The sequence below is a fragment of the Cupressus sempervirens genome, chromosome 9 (assembly GCF_028749045.1).
Source record: "Cupressus sempervirens isolate cs-2001-9-10 chromosome 9, ASM2874904v1, whole genome shotgun sequence".
Lineage (NCBI taxonomy): Eukaryota > Viridiplantae > Streptophyta > Pinopsida > Cupressales > Cupressaceae > Cupressus > Cupressus sempervirens.
In genome coordinates, this window is record NC_143126.1 from 248244695 (window position 1) to 248264901 (window position 20207).

Sequence of the window (20207 nt, forward strand, 5' to 3'; positions counted from 1 at the left end):
GTTTTTTCAATCAAAGGTTGATCAACATTAACTGAAGGGATAGAAGAAGGTGGTTCTTGTGTATTCACCTTATCCATTGTAACTTTAGTTACTACCTTTTGAAGTTCTTGTACACTAATCAAAATAGGATTTACATAGAGTTGTGCTTGCAGTGTAGATTTATCTAGAATCTTTTTCAAATATTTTATAGTCAATGGATTGGTCTTCTGAGTTGATGCATCAGAGACATACTTGACAATGATAGTTTCTATAGTTACCCTTCTGTCATGAGGAGGACTGGCACTCAAAATTTGTGTGTCTTGCACACTTTATTCCTCTTGCTATTGTTTAGCTCTTGCTATGTTAGTATCCATATTCTCAATCTCTTCCTCAACTATATTTTCCTTCTTCCTTATTATCTTCTTTGTCATCCTCTTCTTTTTCATCTTTGTCATCATCCTTACCCTCAAAGGGGTCCTTCTCTCCTTGCTTCATAGTATTTAATCCATAGATTAATTTCCACATTTGAGTGGATTTCTTAACACCATCTTCAATGTCATTTTGGAGAATGTTGAAGGCTCTATACTTTGGTGTGAACCTTCCTCCATATTACTTGTTTTCCTTAGCAATTTTTCCTTTTGTCAGCTCTGGCATTACTTGGGCCAAAGTAGTTTCCCTTATTTTCTTTTCCAAATTTAAACAATAATGTCATTTTTGCTCAACTAAATCATATAATTGGTTGGGTACTGAGTTAGCAAATTCTAATGGTGTAGTCTTGAATTTAGACATCATTGCATATAGGGCTTCTTCTACTAACTTTTTCTCCTCTTTTCCCAAATCATCAAATTTCCATGTTTAAGTCCAAATAGATCTTCATTATTTCTAACATTTTTACATAAATTTTCAAGATCAAAAAGTGGTGTATGACTTACCACTTTGAATTGGCTTAGATCATCTGATTCAATTCTCTCTTCTTTTGAGTTAGGTTGTGCAACATATTTCCTTCTTTGCTTCTTCTACTTTTGGCCTCCTTGTTCTGTCTGCATGGTTTTCTCCTTGGTCTTTTGTGTGGTAACTTGTGTGCTTTCTCTGGTGGTAGGATTTGTTGTCTTTGTTGGGTTTGGTTTAGCAACTTTCTTTGCTTTAGCCGTAGGCTATGCCTTGGCATTTCTCTTCTTTGGTTAACATCTGTTGGTGCTTCCTCAACTTCTTCTTCCTCAACACCCTCTATTTCCTCTTCTTCTTTATCCTCACTCATTCCTTTGGTTAATGCAAGAGGTTATTGGGTTTGTTCTTGTTCTTCCTCTTCATCCTCTTCATCTCCTTCCTCTTCTTCCTCTTCAGCACCTTCACCAAACTTAGCCTTAAGTTTCTTCACTAGTTTGTCCTTCTTTTTCAATGTAGAGGTTGTCTTCAATTCCATTTCTACTTTTGACTTCATTACATCATAGTTTCCAAAGATTTTTGTTATTTTGTCAACTTCCTGTGCCAAAAGTGTAGTGATGGTTGTTGAGGCTTCATCGACATTGATCTCATAACCTAAGGGTCTTAGCCATCTTACCCTAGGTGTGGTAGCTTGTACACATGCATAATCAATGTCTACAAGAAAACATATATCATTTTAATATTTTTCAACCAAAGAAACAGGTATCCTCATCCTTTGCTTCATAGACTTCTTAAAGTCTTCAAAGTAATTTGTCATGATAGTTTCAAAATTTTCTCCCATTTCTTCAATGTACTCATTTATCTAAACAACAACTGACCTATTTTTCTTCCATCCTATAGTGCCAAAAGATGGGAATGTATTATGTACATAAAAAAATATGCAAACTAGAATTGGTCCAAATTTTCACTATGCACTCTTAGTCTTTCTTACTGCTCCAAGGTTTTCCATCAATTGTTGCAGTTGAAGCTCAGCTAGATCATAAGTATGATCTTTCTTCACAATTTTGTATCCAACATCTACTACAATACAGGGTACACTATTCAATCTACTAGATTGATAAAACTTGTAAGAGATAACCCTTACAACAAAGTTTAGTAGTGGACCAGTGATAGTGTCAATTGTCATTACTTTTTTGTTCCACTTTGCTCCTATGTTCTTCTCTATTGCCTCTTTGAAATCACTCTGTAGAGTCTTTGGCCAATCTAGGGTTGGGAAACCAGTAACCCTGTGGATTATTCATTTGGTGATCTTTATTGATCCACCTTCAAACCATAAGGATCCATCATTTATTTGACTCAATTCTATTCTTATCCATTCTGTCTTGAATAAGCTAGGAAATTCTAGTGCATGTGTCAAACCCTTCCTTTCAACAATTTTGAATTCTTCTTTCAAGACATCATTTTCACATAATTTATCATAGGCTTCCTTTATTTCCATGTCACCTATTCCTCCTATTTTATAGTTTTAACATTTTCTAACATCTTGAACCATTATGACATTTGGGGGAATCATTGACAATGTGCCTAAAGGATCTTGTTTGTAAGCTACATTTGGAATTGCTTTAAAATTTGGTTATTTCACCTCATTAATAACTAATTGGACATTCAAGACCTTTTTCCCTTCCACATTTCTTGAGCTAGATGTCATTGTGACAAACTAAGGTTTTTGTAAATGCAAACTGCATAGCTCGGCTTATGATAAATACCTTTAGGATCTAAAGAACTGGAGTGAAATCGTCATTGAAATCTTTGCAGTCACTTTGAAATTTTTTTTGAATCACCTTCTGCTCTATTTTCTCTTGCTCAAATTTGAAATGACAAGAAATGAGTGAAAAATAACCATATACCCTTCAAAAACCCTTGCAATTAATGCTTAGTGCTTATACAGCTGTAAACTCAACATCAACTAGCTAATCTAGCAACTTAGCACTAACTAACATTTCACTTAGCATCCATTGAAAACTTTTCATGATTGGAAACAACATGAAAACTTAAAAATTTAATCTTGAATTTTCAACAACATCTTGCATCTTCATTCATGTTAATGTAGTCCTTTCAATACTAACTTCTTTTGGAACTAATGTATGATGCAATACTTTAAATATCAATCCAACATACCTCTTGTTTGTTTAATTTGATGAGGTGTGACCACCTGACCCATTGGGTGAAGTGATCCCTTCTCCATTTGATGTACTGCAACCATCTTTCTTCTTCCATGTCTTATTCATCTCATTCCTGATGTGTTCAACATCTGCCTTGCTTTTGCCTTTATCAAATTCAAAACTTGGTGCCTTTTACCTAGTTGGACAATGCTTACTAATATGACCAGTCTTCAAATAGCTAAAGCATGTGGTTTGACTCAACCACCTTTTGTAGTTACCATTGAAGTGATTCCTAATACAATTCTTAGGAATATGTCCATATTCTTGACAATAGTGGCAACTATATCTTCTATTGTAATCCCAATTATAGGAGTTTCCATAGCATCGTACCTTTGCTACTTGTTTGATGACAACGTGGACTTGGATATGCATTTAAAAGCTCTATGTCCATACTTCTAACAACTGTAGAAATATCCTTCCAGTCTTGGTGCATGCATAGTTTTGGTTCTACATTCATGTGCCTGACGACCTTGTTTATTGCACTTATGATAGTGAGCCATGTTCTTAGGCTTGATATTTTGATTTGTATTGTTGCTCCTACACACATTAGCAGTATACCCTTTCTTTCCACAATTATGACAAGTAGGTTTGGAATTCTTACCTCTGTTGTTCCTTTCTTTAGCAACTTTAGATGATTCTCCTTCTTCAGTGCTTGTGTAGCCCAATCTTGATGTATCTTTGTTAGATCTAGGGGATCTCAGTAATTACTCAAAGTATTTGATCACTTAATTTGGCTTACCATAGATCTTGCGATTGGTACTTTCTTACCTGATAACAGATCACCTCTATCCAATCTCTGATTAATCCTTCACGATTTGATGTATCAATGTTGTATCCTCTATCCTTTGTTCTTCTCATAACTGATTTTGCAATTCACTTTTACTACTAAGTGACCTTGAATGCTCTGCAAATTGTCTTGTTCACTCCTCCAATTCAATCATTCACCCCTTTACAATGCTCTCAACTCACTTGAAAATTTAGGGCTTCGTCCTCCTTAAGAAGACTAAGGTGGATTAGGGTTAGGTGAATTTACAATCGAGAGTCATCCATTTTTCCGCTTAAAACTTCCCACTTTTTTATTGGTTGCATGTAATTGCATAGGGAATCTGCATGTAGATGCGTCCTTATCTCTAAAAGATTGAAATCTATCCTTAGGTCAGCTAAAAAATAGTTTACATAGTTGTTTGTGCCATAACAAACAAATATGCCCAATCTGTATTACTCCGCATATATAGTTACTGATGCTCGTCATATATTGTAATTTTGCTTTTGACTCAGCACCTGAACTGCTCAACATCTACTATTTACTCAGCACTTGAATCACTTGGCATGGTTTATCTGCTCAATACTTGAGTGACTCGGCACTCATTGCAACTTGGCATGGTGTAATATTTACATGTTGTACTCAACATGTATTACTAATTTGGCATGAATTAAGTAAATGACTTAAATGTGTTGACACTCAATTGTCAAAACCAATATGAGATCAACAATGTGTGTGTGTGTGTGTGTGTGTGTGTGTGTGTATGTATGTATACATACACATACACAAACACATATGCATACATATACACATCTATGTATACATGTATATATACATATGCACATATATACATATATATGTACATATATATGTATGTATGTATGTATATATACATACATATACATATACATATAAATATATACATGTACATACATGCATACATACATACATGTACATATATGTATATATAATGTACATAAATGTACATATTTGTATATATGTAACCTTAATGAACAAATAATCAAGGTAGGGATGAATAATGAAAAATATAATGAGGAAAAATATCTTCTTGTCAAACAAGAAATTATTTTGACAGAAGAAGAAATATTTTGGAAACAAAAATCTAGAAAAAATTGGTTATTATAAGGAGATAGGAATGTAATATTATTTCATAATAATGTTATATCTATATCTACACACACACACATACATATGTGTACATATGCATGCATGTATGTATTTATGTATGTATACACACACACACACACACACACACACACACACATACACACACTCTCCCTCTCCCCCACTTTTCCACCCACACAAACACACACACAGAGATATAGATATGACACTTCTCTTCATATTTATATGTATATTTTTTCATTATTTATATCCCTTATCTCCACCCTTTTGACTCTCTCCCTCTCTTTATGTTTCTCATTTGTTTCTCGTTCATTCCATCCCTATCTCTTGCCATTCAAAAGAAAACACGAGTCTATCAGTAATGGAATCTTAGTTTGTTCCAAATTAATATTTTATTTCTCTCATGTTTACTTGAAAATCTTGTTTTTCCATATTAAATATAACTATTATTAATCAACAGTTACCCTTAAAACATAAGTATAGAATAAATAATAAGTATTCACAAAGTGTAACACTGATATTCTCTACCCCTCCCTCTTCTCTTTATATATTTCCTTATACTTAAACTTCAATATATCTTCAACATATCCATTACATGCTAAAGTACAATTGTTATTCAAAATAGACTAACAGCCTCCTAACTCACGTTTATACAAAAATAATAAAAATTAATTTAAGAAAAATAAAATAAAAAATCTTAACGCAATTAAGATTTGGACTAAATACTCCACCAATGTCATGTCATGTTGACAAAGTACAAACTTTGAATTTATTCCGATTTTTTATTTAAAAAAAAACAATAAAACGAAAAATATTCCACCGAAAGGCAACATTCTATTAGGTGTATGGACTAAATAATTCGAAACTTGCATCTCAATGAAAAGAGATTCCATTCGAGGGCCGGGGAACAAAGCATAACCCTAACACTTTTCCTTTTACAATTATAAAGCATACTAGCTTAAATATACCTCTATATATATTACGCTGAGAGTAATCGTTCTCGAGGCGCCTATTTTTATTTAATCCCAAAGTTATTTTAATCGAAGTTGGGATTAATGAAAATAAAAATAGGCGCCTCGAGAACGATTACTCTCAGCGTAATATATATAGAGGTATATATAAGCTAGTGTCAGTCGCGGCGCAATAGGAAAAATATTTACTTTTTATTTTTTATTTTGATAAGGTTACTATAAAATTGTTAATTAATTTTTAATTAGAGTTGTATGAAGTTACTATAAAATTATGCTTCAAAATATTTTTAAAAATTTAATATAAGGAGTTTAATATAGATTAAAAAAATATTTTTTATTTTTGGGATATTGTAATGTAAAATGTTATAGTCATACATAGATATATGGTTAGGGACAAAGTTAGCATTATAGTTAATGTTAACCTTAGGGATAGAATTAGGGTTAGGGTTAGCATTACAGTTAGGGTTGGAGTTAGGGTTAGGGTTTGAGCTATGGTTAAGGTTAGGGATAGAGTTATGGTTATGGTTATTGTTAGAGTTATGGTTAAGGTTTAGATTAGAGTTATGTTTATGGTTAAGGTTAGGGTTAATGTTATGGTCATGGTTAAGGTTAGGGTTAGAGTTATGGTTATGGTTATGATTAGGGTTAGTGTTAGGGTTATAGTAAGGCTAACGTTAGGGTTAGGATTAAGGTTTGAGTCAAGGTTAAGGTTAGAGTTTAAAGGGTTAGGGTTTGAGTTAGGATCAAAATTAAGGTTAGAGTCCAATTATGGTAGAGTCAAATCCAAAGTTAGAGTTATGCTCATGGTTAAGGCTAGGGTTAGACTTATGCTTATAGTTAGGGTTAGGGATAGGGTTAGAATCCAATTATGGTAGAGTTAGAATTAGAGTTAGAGTTAGGGGTAGAGTTATGCTTATGGTTAATGTTAGGTTTAGAGTAATGCTCATGGTTACGGTTAGGGTTAGAGTCATCATTATGGTTATGGTTAGGGTTATAGTGGGGATAGGGTTAGGGTTAGGGTTTGAGTCAAATATATCTTTTAATTTAATATAAGGAATTTAATTTAGATTTAAAAAAAAATTAGGATATTGTAACGTAAAATGTTATAGTCATACGTAGATATATGGTTAGGGACAAAGTTAACATTACAGTGAATGTTAACCTTAGGGATAGAATTAGGGTTAGGGTTAGCATTAGGGTTAGGGTTGGAGTTAGGGTTAGGGTTTGAGCTATGGTTAAGGTCAAGGATATAATTATGGTTATGGTTATCATTAGAGTTATGGTTAAGGTTTAGATTAGAGTTATGTTTATGGTTAAGGTTAGGGTTAGAGTTATGGTCATGGTTAAGGTTAGGGTTAGAGTTATGGTTATGGTTATGATTAGGGTTAGGGTTATAGTAAGGCTAGGGTTAGGGTTAGGGTTAAGGTTTGAATCAAGGTTAAGGTTAGAGTTAGGGTTAGGGTTTGAGTTAGGATCAAAATTAAGGTTAGGGTTAGGGTTAGTGTCCAATTATGGTAGAGTCAGATCTAGAGTTAGAGTTATGCTCATGGTTAAGGCTACGGTTAGAGTTATGCTTATAGTTAGGGTTAGGGATAGGATTAGAGTCCAATTATGGTAGAGTTAGAATTAGGGTTAGAGTTAGGCGTAGAGTTATGTTTATGGTTAAGGTTAGGGTTAGAGTAATGCTCATGGTTAAGGTTAGGGTTACGGTTAAGGTTTGAGTCAAATATTATTTTAAATTTAATATAAGGAGTTTAGTTTAGATAAAAATATATTTTCTATTTTTGGGATATTGTAATGTAAAATGTTATAGTCATATGTAGATATATGGTTAGGGACAAAGTTAGGGTAAGGGTTTGAGCTAGGGTTAAGGTTAGGGTTAGGGTTAGATTCTAATTATGGTAGAGTTAGATTTATGGTTAGAGTTAGGGGTAGGGTTAAGGTTAGTGTTAGGATTAGAATTAGGTTTAAGATTAGGATTAGAGTTAGGTTTAGGGTTAGGGTTATAGATAAGGTTAGGATTAGGGTTAGGGTAAGGTTTTGGGTTAGGGTTAGGGCTAGGGTCAGGTTTAGGGTTAGAGTATGAGTTAGGGTTAGAGTTAGAGTTAGGGTTAGGGTTATAGTTTGAGTTAGGGGTAGACAAAAGCATTATAATTTGGGTTAGGATTAGGGTTAGGTTTAGGGTTTGAGTTTGAGTTATGGTTAGAGTTAGGGTTAGAGCTAGAGCAAGAGTTAGAGTTAGGGTTAGAATTAGGGTTAGGTTTAGGGTTTGAGTTACCAATAGAGTTAATTTTACAGTTGGGTTAATGTTAGAGTTAGGGTTAGGGTTAGAGTTTTGAGTCAGGGTTAAGCTTAGAGTTAGGGTTAGGGTTAAAATTAAAATCCAATTATGGTAGAGTTAGATTTACAGTTAGAGTTATAGGTAGGGGTAGGGTTAGGGTTACACTTACAGTTAGGGTTAGAGTTAGATTTAGGGTTAGGGTTAGGGTTAGGGTTAGGTTTATATTTAGAGTTAGGGTTATATATAGAGAGAGTCATATCAATGTTAAGGTTAAGGTAAGGGGATTGAGTTAGGGTTAAGTTTAGAGTTAGGGTTAGGGTTAGGGTTTCAGTCAGGATTAAAGTTAGGGTTAGGGTTAGAATCTAATTATGGTAGAGTTAGATTTATAGCAAGAGTTAGATTTAGGGTTAGAGTTAGGGGTAGGGTTAGGGTTAGGGTTAGGGTTAGAGATAGGGGTAGACAAAGGGTTAGGGTTTAGGGTTTAGGGTTTAGGGTTTAGGGTTTAGGGTTTAGGTTAGGGTTAGGGTTAGGGTCAAGGTTAGGGTTAGGTTTAGGGTTAGAATATGAGTTAGGGTTAGAGTTTGAGTTATAGTTAGGGCTATAGTTTGAGTTAGGGGTAGACAGAGTATTAGAATTCTAGCTAGGATTAGGGTTAGGTTTTGGGTTATGGTTATGGTTACGGTTATGGTTAGAGTTAGGTTTAGGGTTACAGTTATAATTAGGGTTAAAGTCCAATTATGGTAGAGTTAGATTCAGGGTTACAGTTAGTGGTAGGGATAGGGTTACAGTTATAGTTAGGGTTAGGGTTAGGGTTAGAGTTAGAGGAAGGGTTATATTTAGAAGTTTTCTTCTGGTCACAGTTATAGTTAGGAGGGGAGTAAGGGTTGGAATTTTAGATTATATTTATTATTATATAAGGTGCCCTATATAATAATATGTATATTCCCATGCTCATGGATAAGGTTAGGGAAAGAAGTAGGACCATGGTTATTAGTGTTACATTTAGATTTTCATTTAGGAGGGCACTGTGTGCTATTTTTTCCCCCTATTCAACCCATCACTGAAGTCTAATCTGAGAGACCTTAAATGGGATATGTTCTTTGTAGAGGGTTAACATCGCTAAAGTTAGCGGCTAACATTTTGTGTTGGCTCGATTTCTTCATTGACCACGCTGGATCATTTTTTCTTGGTCAGGTTGATTCATGCTACGAGATTCGATAACTCTTATTTCTTCGCGAGCTATCTTCCCATCTTCCCAAAAGTGCAAGATGTTGCCATGCATTCCCATTCTAACGTTTCTTTATATGCTAGTGTCTTCGAAACACTCTAAAGCCTAGAATTGCACAAGATGCTGCCATGCATCTCCATTATGATGCATCGTCATGCTACATTGTTTCTTCAATTCTCTGAAGCCCAAAATTGCATCATGCTACCAGGCATTGCCTTTCCAACATTTCCTCACTCCACAATGCTTTCATGAGTCTTTGAGACCCAAAATTGTGCCACATGGAGGGGATTCACACCTTTTGTGCTATCTGCTTCATTCGTTGGGAGGAATCTCTTCACTACATCTTAGTCATCCATTGGAAATAAAGCCAATCTTGATCGGCGAATGTGACTTAATCCTTCATTGGGAGGAGTTTCCTCGTTGCATCTCAGTCATCGTTTTTGAGGGGAGAATCTACATCGATGGCTATGACTTAATCCGTCATTGGTGAGGATTCACGATGCATCTATGCCGTCTATTTCAAGAGGAAGACCTTCATCGATGACCATCATTAATTTTTGGGGAAACCAAATTCCCCCTTGTGGTCAGCCTTGCATTTTTTGTGGGAGGTTAACACATCATATTATCTCTTTTCGTAGTTTTCTGCCAGCGACATGAAAGTCTTTCCTCTTCTTTCCATGAGTCTCCATTCTAGCGCCTCCTTACGCTGCATTGTTTCTTCAATGCTCTAAAGCCCAGAATTGCGTCATGCTACGACATGTCACCTTTCTGACATTTCCTCACTCTATAGTGCTTTCACGAGGCTCCAAGACCTAGAATTGTGCCACGTAGCGGGGGTCCCCACCTTTCGTGCTATGGTTACAATTTAGATTTTAGGGTTATGGTTAGAATCAAGGTCAATTCTAGAGTTTATAGAATATTTAGAGTTAAGATTAGGGATTAAATATACATGAGGGTTAGCATTGGGTTGTATGATAGTTACAGTTAGGATTATAGTTAAATATATCATTTAGATTAGGTTTTAGTCAGGGTTTAATTAGACTTAAGATTAGGGTGAGGATCAAGGTGAAGTCTATATTAGGGTTCATATCATGGTAGGATTGAAACTAATGTTAGGGTTAACATTGAAATTATGATTAGGGGTAAGGTGAAGATTTATATTTGGTCATGATTGTGATTTGTGCTAGGATTAGGGTCTAAGCTATGATTAATTTTATGATTGTACCTTTAGGGTTAGGGTTTTGTTTAAGTTTATGATTATGGTTACAACTATGGTTTATAGTTCAAGTTTAAAGTTGGGAATGTGATTAGGATCAGGGATTAGTAATTTTTTTAAGATTTTGGTTATAGGTTTACATCATGGTTAGGACCTTGGGTCTGGATTTAGAGTTTAATATCATGGTTATCCCTATAGTTAGGTTTAGGATTTTGATCAATATTCTGGAGTTTGTTTTTACATTATGGTTAGATATATAATTATGTCAATATATTTTGGGTATTTTTGTAAACGAACTTGCATAACACTTCCCTATTTCAAAGTTAATAAAATATCATTTCTATTGTCTTAGATTTGAGAGTAAGTATATTAAATAAGTAATAATAAATGAACATTATGATTAATATATTTCTAAAATAAAAATATATTACTTAAAAACTTGTTTATTTTAAATGAATAAAGTACTCATTTACTTGTAAATTTTAAAAATAGAAATTAATCTACATATATATATAATATTTATTCTTTTTCCTATTTGCATACAAATTAATTAAAATCTAAACTTTAAACTACATAAATATTTTTAAAATATATATCCATCAATAATTAGTTTAGAATAAAGTAAAATCTAAAAATTAGACACATATAGAATCTTTTTAATTTCTAGATACATGTTTTTCTAATTTATTTCTACAAACATGCAACTGATATTTCTATTATCCATTTTTTTCCCTTCTAAAAAAATCTAGATGTAAATAGAATATTTTTTAGATGCATGCAATCTTTCTAATTTTTTCTACATACATATATTAACATTTCTATTTTATATTTTGTTTTTACATTATGGTTATTTCAATCAAAATATCTAGATGTAAATAGAATTCTTTTCAAAAAATCTAGATGTATATAGAATTCTTTTAATTTTTTACATACATAAAATCTTTCTAATTTTTTTCTACATAAATAAAAGAATCATTTATATTTTCTATTTTTTATTTTCTATTTAAAAAAAAAAGCTATCATAAAGATTGATAAAAAAATTGATTGCATATGCATTCTTTATTTTGTGCACTAAATGCATTAATTTTTTTCATTTATCTAATGGTTTTGAATGAACTTTGTCTCATCTTGGCATTGCATCTTCCAAAGATGAGTAACCAATATCAAGATATAAAATATCAAAGTTGAAAATATTAAAATGAATGACTAAAATATCAAATGCTCATGATGCGAGGCAGAAATAAGTTGTGTTGAAGTGTATTTTATTGATTAAATGATGACTTTTATATTGAATTACTAAATTACCAAATTTACCCACCCCATTGTAAAACTTAATTTCTCTGTTTCAAACGTGATTAAATTAAAAATAGAAAATCTACACAACATAGATCTGTTCTGCATAATACAGATTTGAAAACTATGTAAAAGATTTGTTGTTCTGCATAATACAGATTTTAAAACTATGTAACAACAATTTATTCCTAACTTCCAACTATTTGTATCTTCTCTAATATAAATTATTTTGTTCATATCATACATTATATAATGAAAGTAAATCCATACCAATTAATATTAATTAAAATAATAGAAAACATCCATCTTTAACCCTCGCCACTTTTTATAGTTACCCTAATTTCTTCATCAAATGAGTTGTCAAGCAGGCCTCTGGCACACCTCACATTTGATGGTCGTAGGGCAGTATTAGTGGGGGTATAAGGCGTGAAAAGGGACATTTAAGGGCCGAAGAAAAGTAAGGTTTTCTCAATGATTACACTCTGGATAACCCTAAGAAAGTCATTTGACAGGAAGCTCGACCATTGAATTTAATATATTCATATGAATGATTTTGCAGCGTAAGACACAAAATCATCTCAAATTATTGGTAATCAGTCTCGCCAGACAAGTCGTCATCGAAATTTCGAAAACAAGTAAAAGAAATCAGAAAGCTCCTCGTGACAATCTCCGTGAAATAATCAACCAAAACATCAAGAGACGGCGACAAAAGTGGGTCCATGTTCCATTCTCTTTATACAACTCGAAGTGCCCTGCGGATTACTGCAAAGAGAAGCCACAGTAGCCCAAAAACAGGGATTGGGAAATCTTAAACTCTGCAAAATTTCTTGCAAGCAATCTTTGTTTAGATTGTTTAGATTGCCCTATTCGATTCAAAAAGCCATGGAAGTCACCGCAATTACATCTCGAAGAGGCCTAATGTGCCCTGATTCAGTACCCACGTGCTTATCTCCACAGAAAACTCTACACAGGTCCTCGAGTGGCCTCAATGTCGGTCATATGAACAGAATTCTAAATCTAAATGAAATTAATTAAAATTGGAATCTAAATCAAAGTAGAATATTATAACTAATTTTGAATTTCAATTTACTTCTACATCTAAATGTAAATAAAAAATAGAAATCTCACCTGCAAAAATGTTACTCAAAAACTTCAATTTACTCCTATTAAAAAACTCCAATCTAATCCTCCAATAACCTCCACCTCTTCCTTCCTGCAAAAACATAAAATGAAAATAAAATGAGGAGCCTTGGTTTTATAACTTCTGAGAGGCTCCTCATATCCCCCAACAGACGTCTCTTCACATTTCACAATTTGTTTCAAATTCCCCCACTCCCCGCAAAAAATAAGCATGAATGTGCATGCAAAATTATATTTAACAAAAAAAAAAAGTCATATTGAAATTATTTCGCCCCTATTTTTTCGGGCCTATTATTTCGGCCTCCATTTGGCTTCCTATTATTTCGGCCAGCTATTCTTTCGAGAATTCTTTTTTAATATTTAATTTGGAAGTTTGTAACTGCTCCCAAATCTTTTTTATTGATAAGGAATCTTGGCATATTCCCGTGCTGGGCATTTGCGCTGCCCTTGTATAGAACGCCTCTCGGCGTAACCAGCTATTCTTTCGGGAATTCTTTTTTAATATTTAATTTGGAAGTTTGTAACTGCTCTCAAATCTTTTTTATTGACAAGGAATCTTGGCATATTCCCGTGCTAGGCATTTGTGCTGCCCTTGTATAGAACGCCTCTCGGCATAACCAGCTATTCTTTCGGGAATTCTTTTTTAATATTTAATTTGGAAGTTTGTAACTGCTCCCAAATCTTTTTTATTGACAAGGAATCTTGGCATATTCCCGTGCTCGGCATTTGTGCTGCCCTTGTATAGAACGCCTCTCGACGTAAATATTCCCGCCCACTCAAATCAAAAGCAAAATCAAAGCCCTGAAGATGTCCCCTCCTGTCTCTTCACCTTTGCCTTGCTTCATCTTTGCCTTGCTTCATCTTTGTTTCAGCACAATAAATTCTACTCTTTGTAGCCGCTCAGCATATGATCCGTTGATCTTCGCTCTGGTTGAAGTGTGTGAAGGTATCAAGCAAAGAAACAATGTCAGATTGGGGGCCAGTAATAGTGGGGGTTCTGTTGTTCTTACTGTTGTCTCCAGGGCTCTTGTTTCAGCTTCCAGGGAATAAAAGAACCATAGATTTAAGTGGTTTCGGAACCAATGGCAGATCGATTCTGGTCCATTCCATCATATATTTTGGCCTTATATCCTTGTTTGTCATTGTTATACAAATACATGTATACGCTGGCTGATCATCGCTTCTTTTAACTTCGGTAGGGTTTTTGTGACTTTTCGTTATTTGATGCTGTTCCGAAGATAATTATAATCGAGAACAATGATTTTGTTTTAGGATATGTTGTTTAAGATTTTGTGTTCTACAAGTTTGTAAAAACTTGATGATGGTTTTGCATCAATCTGAGCACTGTACTAATTGTTACAGCAATTTCTGAGATCTCAATGTGATTATTGTTTTCTGGAAATCGTCTCTGCAATACTTTTGGATATGAGTGAGTTAACTATGGAGCTCGCTGCTAATATTATTAATTTGATTGGATTTAGCACTCTTCTGTTCTTGCGATCCAAGTCTTTCAAACGAACTGAACTCTCCATAGATCGAACATCAGGGTTTGGTTCATGTATGACATTAGGGTTTTCAGCTTGGCCCCTGTTTTGACGGAGTTTTAAGGGGACATTCTTGGGTTTCTTGTATTTGACATGTCATGATTTCTTTTAAGTGTTAATGCTTTAGTTTTGAGTTTTATCATACCATGTTTGAAGAACATGGGGTTTGAGATAAAATTTGTTGTTGAATTACACGGTAATTATCTTCGTGAGCTTCAAAGAGTGATAAATTATAATTATAATGTAACTACTAATTATGCAATTTAATTATTTGAAACAATCTCTTATAGTTTAGGTTTAAAATGCTTGAGATTCAAATTTTTATTTTAGAATTTGGAGAAAAGATAAGATATCACAATTTATTTTATTCTTAAATGTTGTTTTCTGTAATATATTATGGTGTTATTTTATTAGATATGAATTTAAGAATCACTTAAAATTTATATGTAAGTTGTAAAATTAGTAAATTTACATTTAGGTAAGTTCCTGTACAAAAGGTAATGATTAAAATGAAATGAATGAATGTGTGTGAGCACCTCACTAAAAAATGGTTTTAAAAAGGGTCATGGTTTGGTTTTGGCCAAATCTTATTTGGTTGCACTAAAATTTGGCCTTTTAGTAGATATTCTTCATGATGTTATGTTAATTAATGCATGTCATCCCTTGTTCAATAGATCAATGATATGGCCTAAGTAATCCATAATGGTAGAGAACACTTGTAAAGTTGAGTGTTGATAACTACAAATACTTTTGCTAAGATAGAATGGAAGTAATTTTGTAGTTTACTTACCCAAAAGAAGCAAGTGAACATAGTAGGATCTAAACTCTATTGCTAGAGAATTGCCAATTGGTTTGCCTCCTTCAAGAGACATTATACATCATATTGATTTAGGGCAAAGGTAAAGGTCCCCTATCAAACAATATTTCAATTATCTCCAAAATCAAATAAATATATGAGAAGAAAATAATTAGTTAATAGAAAATAGTTTTGTAAGGGCCAATGTATGTGAAGTGCTAAGAATGTTTCCAACGTAGATTTAAAAGATGTGTACCATTAAATTCAAATCTAAGGATATGAATGGAAGATAACATTCAAAGCCACCTTTCAAGATATGTGGCTCAAGTTGTAGGACTTTTAGCATTAGTGTGATGCTTGTGTAGAAGCCATTCGTGGGACGTTAAATAAAAAAGGTAGCTAATTGTTCAAAATCTAAAGCAACGAAGCCACTTCTTATTATGTTGGGAATTCATCTTGGCCAAATTATCACTTAAACATGCCAATGAGCTTTATTTTTATAGCTACACATTTATAGTACATGAATGGAATAAACATAACATTCAAAGCAACCTTTCAAGATATGTGGCTCAAGTTGTAGGACTTTTACCATTAGTGTGATGCTTGTGTAGAAGCCATTAGTGGGACGTTGAATAAAAAAGGTAGCTAATTGTTCAAAATCTAAAGCAACAAAGCCACTTCTTATTATGTTGGGAATTCATCTTGGCCATATTATCACTTAAACATGCCAATGAGCTTTATTTTTATAGCTACACATTTATAGTACATGTGAATGGAATAAACATGTAGTGGATACTTTAACTAGGAGGTGTCAACTACTAGTTATAATGACCAAAGATTGTTGGGTTTGAAGAAATAGAGGAAGACTATAGAACTAGTTTTTTTTAGCATACTTATTATTACTAAGTTCTAGTTCTTTTTTTAGCATGGTTATTATTGCTTGCAGTAATCCTACTATTACAAAAGGTGAAGAAAATTGGTGAGGAACGAGGTGTAAATCAAAATGTTTTGAAATCTAGACATTTATTAACCATTTATTCTGAATAACACAACTATAAAAGTAAATAAAGAGGACAAGGAAGTAAATTGCCCCTGATTTGGACTTGTAGGCTAAGACACACAACTTTAGGGAAAATATATGGACTTGCTAATCATTGAATGTCACTTTTAAATCACGATACAATTGGAATGATTTCAAAGAATTATTATTGTTGAACAAAAGAGAAACACGTTTTTAAAAAATACTAGTTACAATTTTTTGGATTATACATCTCTAAAAAACTTCATTTTTTGTCTACACATTTGCAATTTCACAATTCACAAAACCTCACACACTACTACATACACTTCATGCTTTAATCTTTATATGAAGCACAAACCCAAGAAACACCAATTGGGTTAGCCTAATTACATGTAATATGTAAAGTATAGATGAGGAAAACACATGTGTTAGCATAAAAATAATTAAGATAACCTCGAAAAGCCATGTAAATCATGCTCAAAATTATCTTTATCACTTAATGAAGCTATGAAACAAATTTCATAAAATAATAGAAAATACAAATACCAAATATGCAAACACTTTATTTTGCTTCATCATTTTTATTTCTCCAACGAGTTGTGAATATATGTCACCCAAAAAGATAAAAATATAGTGAAAACCTCCTTAATAGTTACATATGCTCATTATACATTGCTTGATATCAACATACCAAAATCACCAGAATAACTAAAGCTAGAAGGAATGCAAAGCATTCTTGAAAATTGATACACCATCTCTAAAATGTCAAAGTACAAAACACCACAAACTTAGTTCTAAACCAAATGGAACTATGAAACATAAGATCTAACCAACCTTCAATGTCTACAAACATAATTTTGAACACAATTTAACAAATTGTTTAATGGGATGGTTAAATTTAGCCATATTCATGTTGTAGACACCTAAATCCTCCTTGGGTACTCTAGATGAGAATTGGGACATCCAAATATACCATATAAAATAATCTTCAACAACTTTTATATGCCAATACTAACACACACACACACACACACACACACACACACACACACACACACACAGATATATATATATATATAACAACTTCAAAACAACACCAAATGCAACTTGAAACAACATTATATTCATATTTATAATAGTCTCCCTCTCTTTCATTGATGTCAACACTTGTGAGCTCTTTTTTTTATCGCCACATTTCTCCCCCTTTAACATCAAGGAAAAAGGATGTCACCACTATTGAGACTATACAAACTTTATCTTACTATGAGTTTCTTTTATTACTCTGCCTAAGATCAAGAATTATATCTATTATGTGTTTTAATAATTAGCCTTCTCTTAAATATATTTCTACAATATCCAGAAACCCTCTCCCTAACTTTGTCAACTCACCCTTAAGGAATGAACAAAACAAATGCAAAAAAAAAACCAAAATTACATTCCAAAAGGCTTCTACTTATATTTAGACACATATATATGTAATATAGAATATCTTACCCAAACAACCTTAGGTAGCTCACTTGGGTAGAGGCATTATGCTTTTATCTACAAGTTTTAGTCAATCCCAAGTAGTCTTCCAATCACAGGAGAGGCCAAAAAAATCTGTTGATTATTGATCTTCAAGAGGATATATTTTGTGTCTCTACATTGTCTAAAGCATTGACTGACTACACTATATTTGAAACATCCTTAATAAGCTTCACTAAGATGGTAAGATTCATATCTACTATGTCACATAATTGACATAATTCCTTGTTTATCTTCCTTTGATTATGCAAAATAGTCAATTGCAATACAAGTTTTCTATTCATTGCTTGCTACTACCATTTGCTTCTTTCTTTAGATCTATAGAATTTGGTTGTATAATTTCATCTTATACATTTTGTATTGATGAATTACATCCTTAGTAGAGATAGCCCATCTATTTCAACATTGGTATACACCACTACAACTTCATTAATACTCTTAAGATTTATTAAATGTATTCTTGAATATGGATGTTTGTAACCACAAAATTATTTACCAAATCATCTAACTCTTTTTTCATCTCCTTGTTCTCTACTTGTTTCAGAATTGACACCTCTAATTGGGAAGCATGTTGCTTGAAACCATCATGTAGTATCTATAGCTACTCCACACATTTCAAAGTTTTATCTATCTGCAGTGCCTCCAAAGTCCTTCAAGAACCTGAGTTTCACTACATCCTCAATGATCTTAGTGAAATTCATGTATAATTTGATGAAATATTGGTGTAATTAAATATTCCTAATTATACTTTACTTAAGTTTACTTAGGATAATGCATTTGCATATTAGTTTTCATGGGCACCTTAGAGTTTTCACTGATTTTAGCACATGGTGTTGGAGAAATTTACTTGAAGTGGAGTTAGTTGTCATCTCATACCTCTTTTTGTGTGATATCCACTGATTTCTCTTATCACATTATTATCCTCTTGTTGTTGCACATATTCTAGTGTACAATAGAGGATCATACATTTTTGGTGGACATGTGATTACACCTTCTCTAGTTGATAGGTTATCTCTTGCATCACTCATATTAATCATTTATTTCCTATATATTCAAGCACATCAACATGTATTGCATTCATTATTATTTATTTTTGTATCATCATTGAATCAAGTCAATCAGGGCCATATCAATTTGTCTCTTTTCTTGTGTTATTTATTGAGCTTCTAGATCTTGGCATTTTCATTATTTATCTTAGGAAAATTTGTACATGGTATTAGAGCCATAGTAGTGTCGTTGCATAACCATTGACATAGAACATTTTCTCATTTTTTAGAAATCCAAAATTCATATTTGGAGGGGCAACAACTAATGGGAGCATCGAGAGAAAATATGACCACACCATTGTATTTGGGTGGCTGTTTTGACAAATTTTGACTATAAATTAGTCTATATTAGGCAAAAAACAAATCTAACGCAATTTTTTTGACAAATCAACCTTGGACAACCTAAATTGCAATTGGATTATTATTGTGAATTGTGCATACACAGTTTGATCCAATCTTAGGGTATTGTGATATGTAGTAATTCACACACATTGAGATCAAAGAAAAGTCCAATTGTAGAGCCAAGATTAATCACATCACGATATCATATAGGAATTATGATATGTTTATGGTTTTTAAAGGTTCAAATTTAAAGTAGGAAATTTTAGGACCATGAAGAAAGGGAAGGCAAAATTTGTTCCTGAAGAGAACCCTAAAACCCCTCAACCTCAAACTGATGTTAGGACTAGATCATCATCCAAAAGAGTTGAGAGGGAGTCAACCTAAGAACCAGCAAGAGAAATTTTGGATCAACCAAAGGACTCAAGGGATGTTGAGCATATATATATATATATATATATATGTCACCTCCCCACCTCCAACTAAGAGAAAGAAATCCCAAAAAGACACTCTTGCAACTTCTACTAAAGGAGAATCTTCAAGGAAGAAAAAGAAGGTGTCTGAAACTTTTCTTGAAATGCCCATCAGGATAAGTGGATGCATAGCTAAGAATCATATTGTGGTAGATACCCCTGTAGAAAAGGATGATCACACAAATGCCCCTATGGTTGATGCAAAAATCCTTGAAATAGGAGTGACATAAAAGATTCAGAAAATATTCAACAAAATTTTGGTCAATGTTAAAATGATGAAAATGTTATTCACATTGAAAATGAGCATAGTGATGATGATTCCAATCAACATGATGTGAAT

General features: G+C 33.1%; 1 protein-coding gene across 1 annotated transcript; it reads left to right on the forward strand.

Annotated features, from left to right (window-relative positions):
• Window positions 1-13958: 13958 nt before the first annotated feature.
• Window positions 13959-14526, forward strand: LOC149538400 (uncharacterized). The gene has a single exon (XM_089802813.1). It carries the CDS (start codon window positions 14089-14091, stop codon window positions 14296-14298), a length of 210 nt encoding a protein of 69 aa, XP_089658939.1. The 5' UTR covers window positions 13959-14088; the 3' UTR covers window positions 14299-14526.
• The last annotated feature ends 5681 nt before the right edge of the window (window positions 14527-20207 follow it).

Bases quoted from the DNA above. Each gene is read 5' to 3' on its own strand.
- LOC149538400 (XM_089802813.1), top strand. From the start codon at position 14,089: ATGTCAGATTGGGGGCCAGTAATAGTGGGGGTTCTGTTGTTCTTACTG.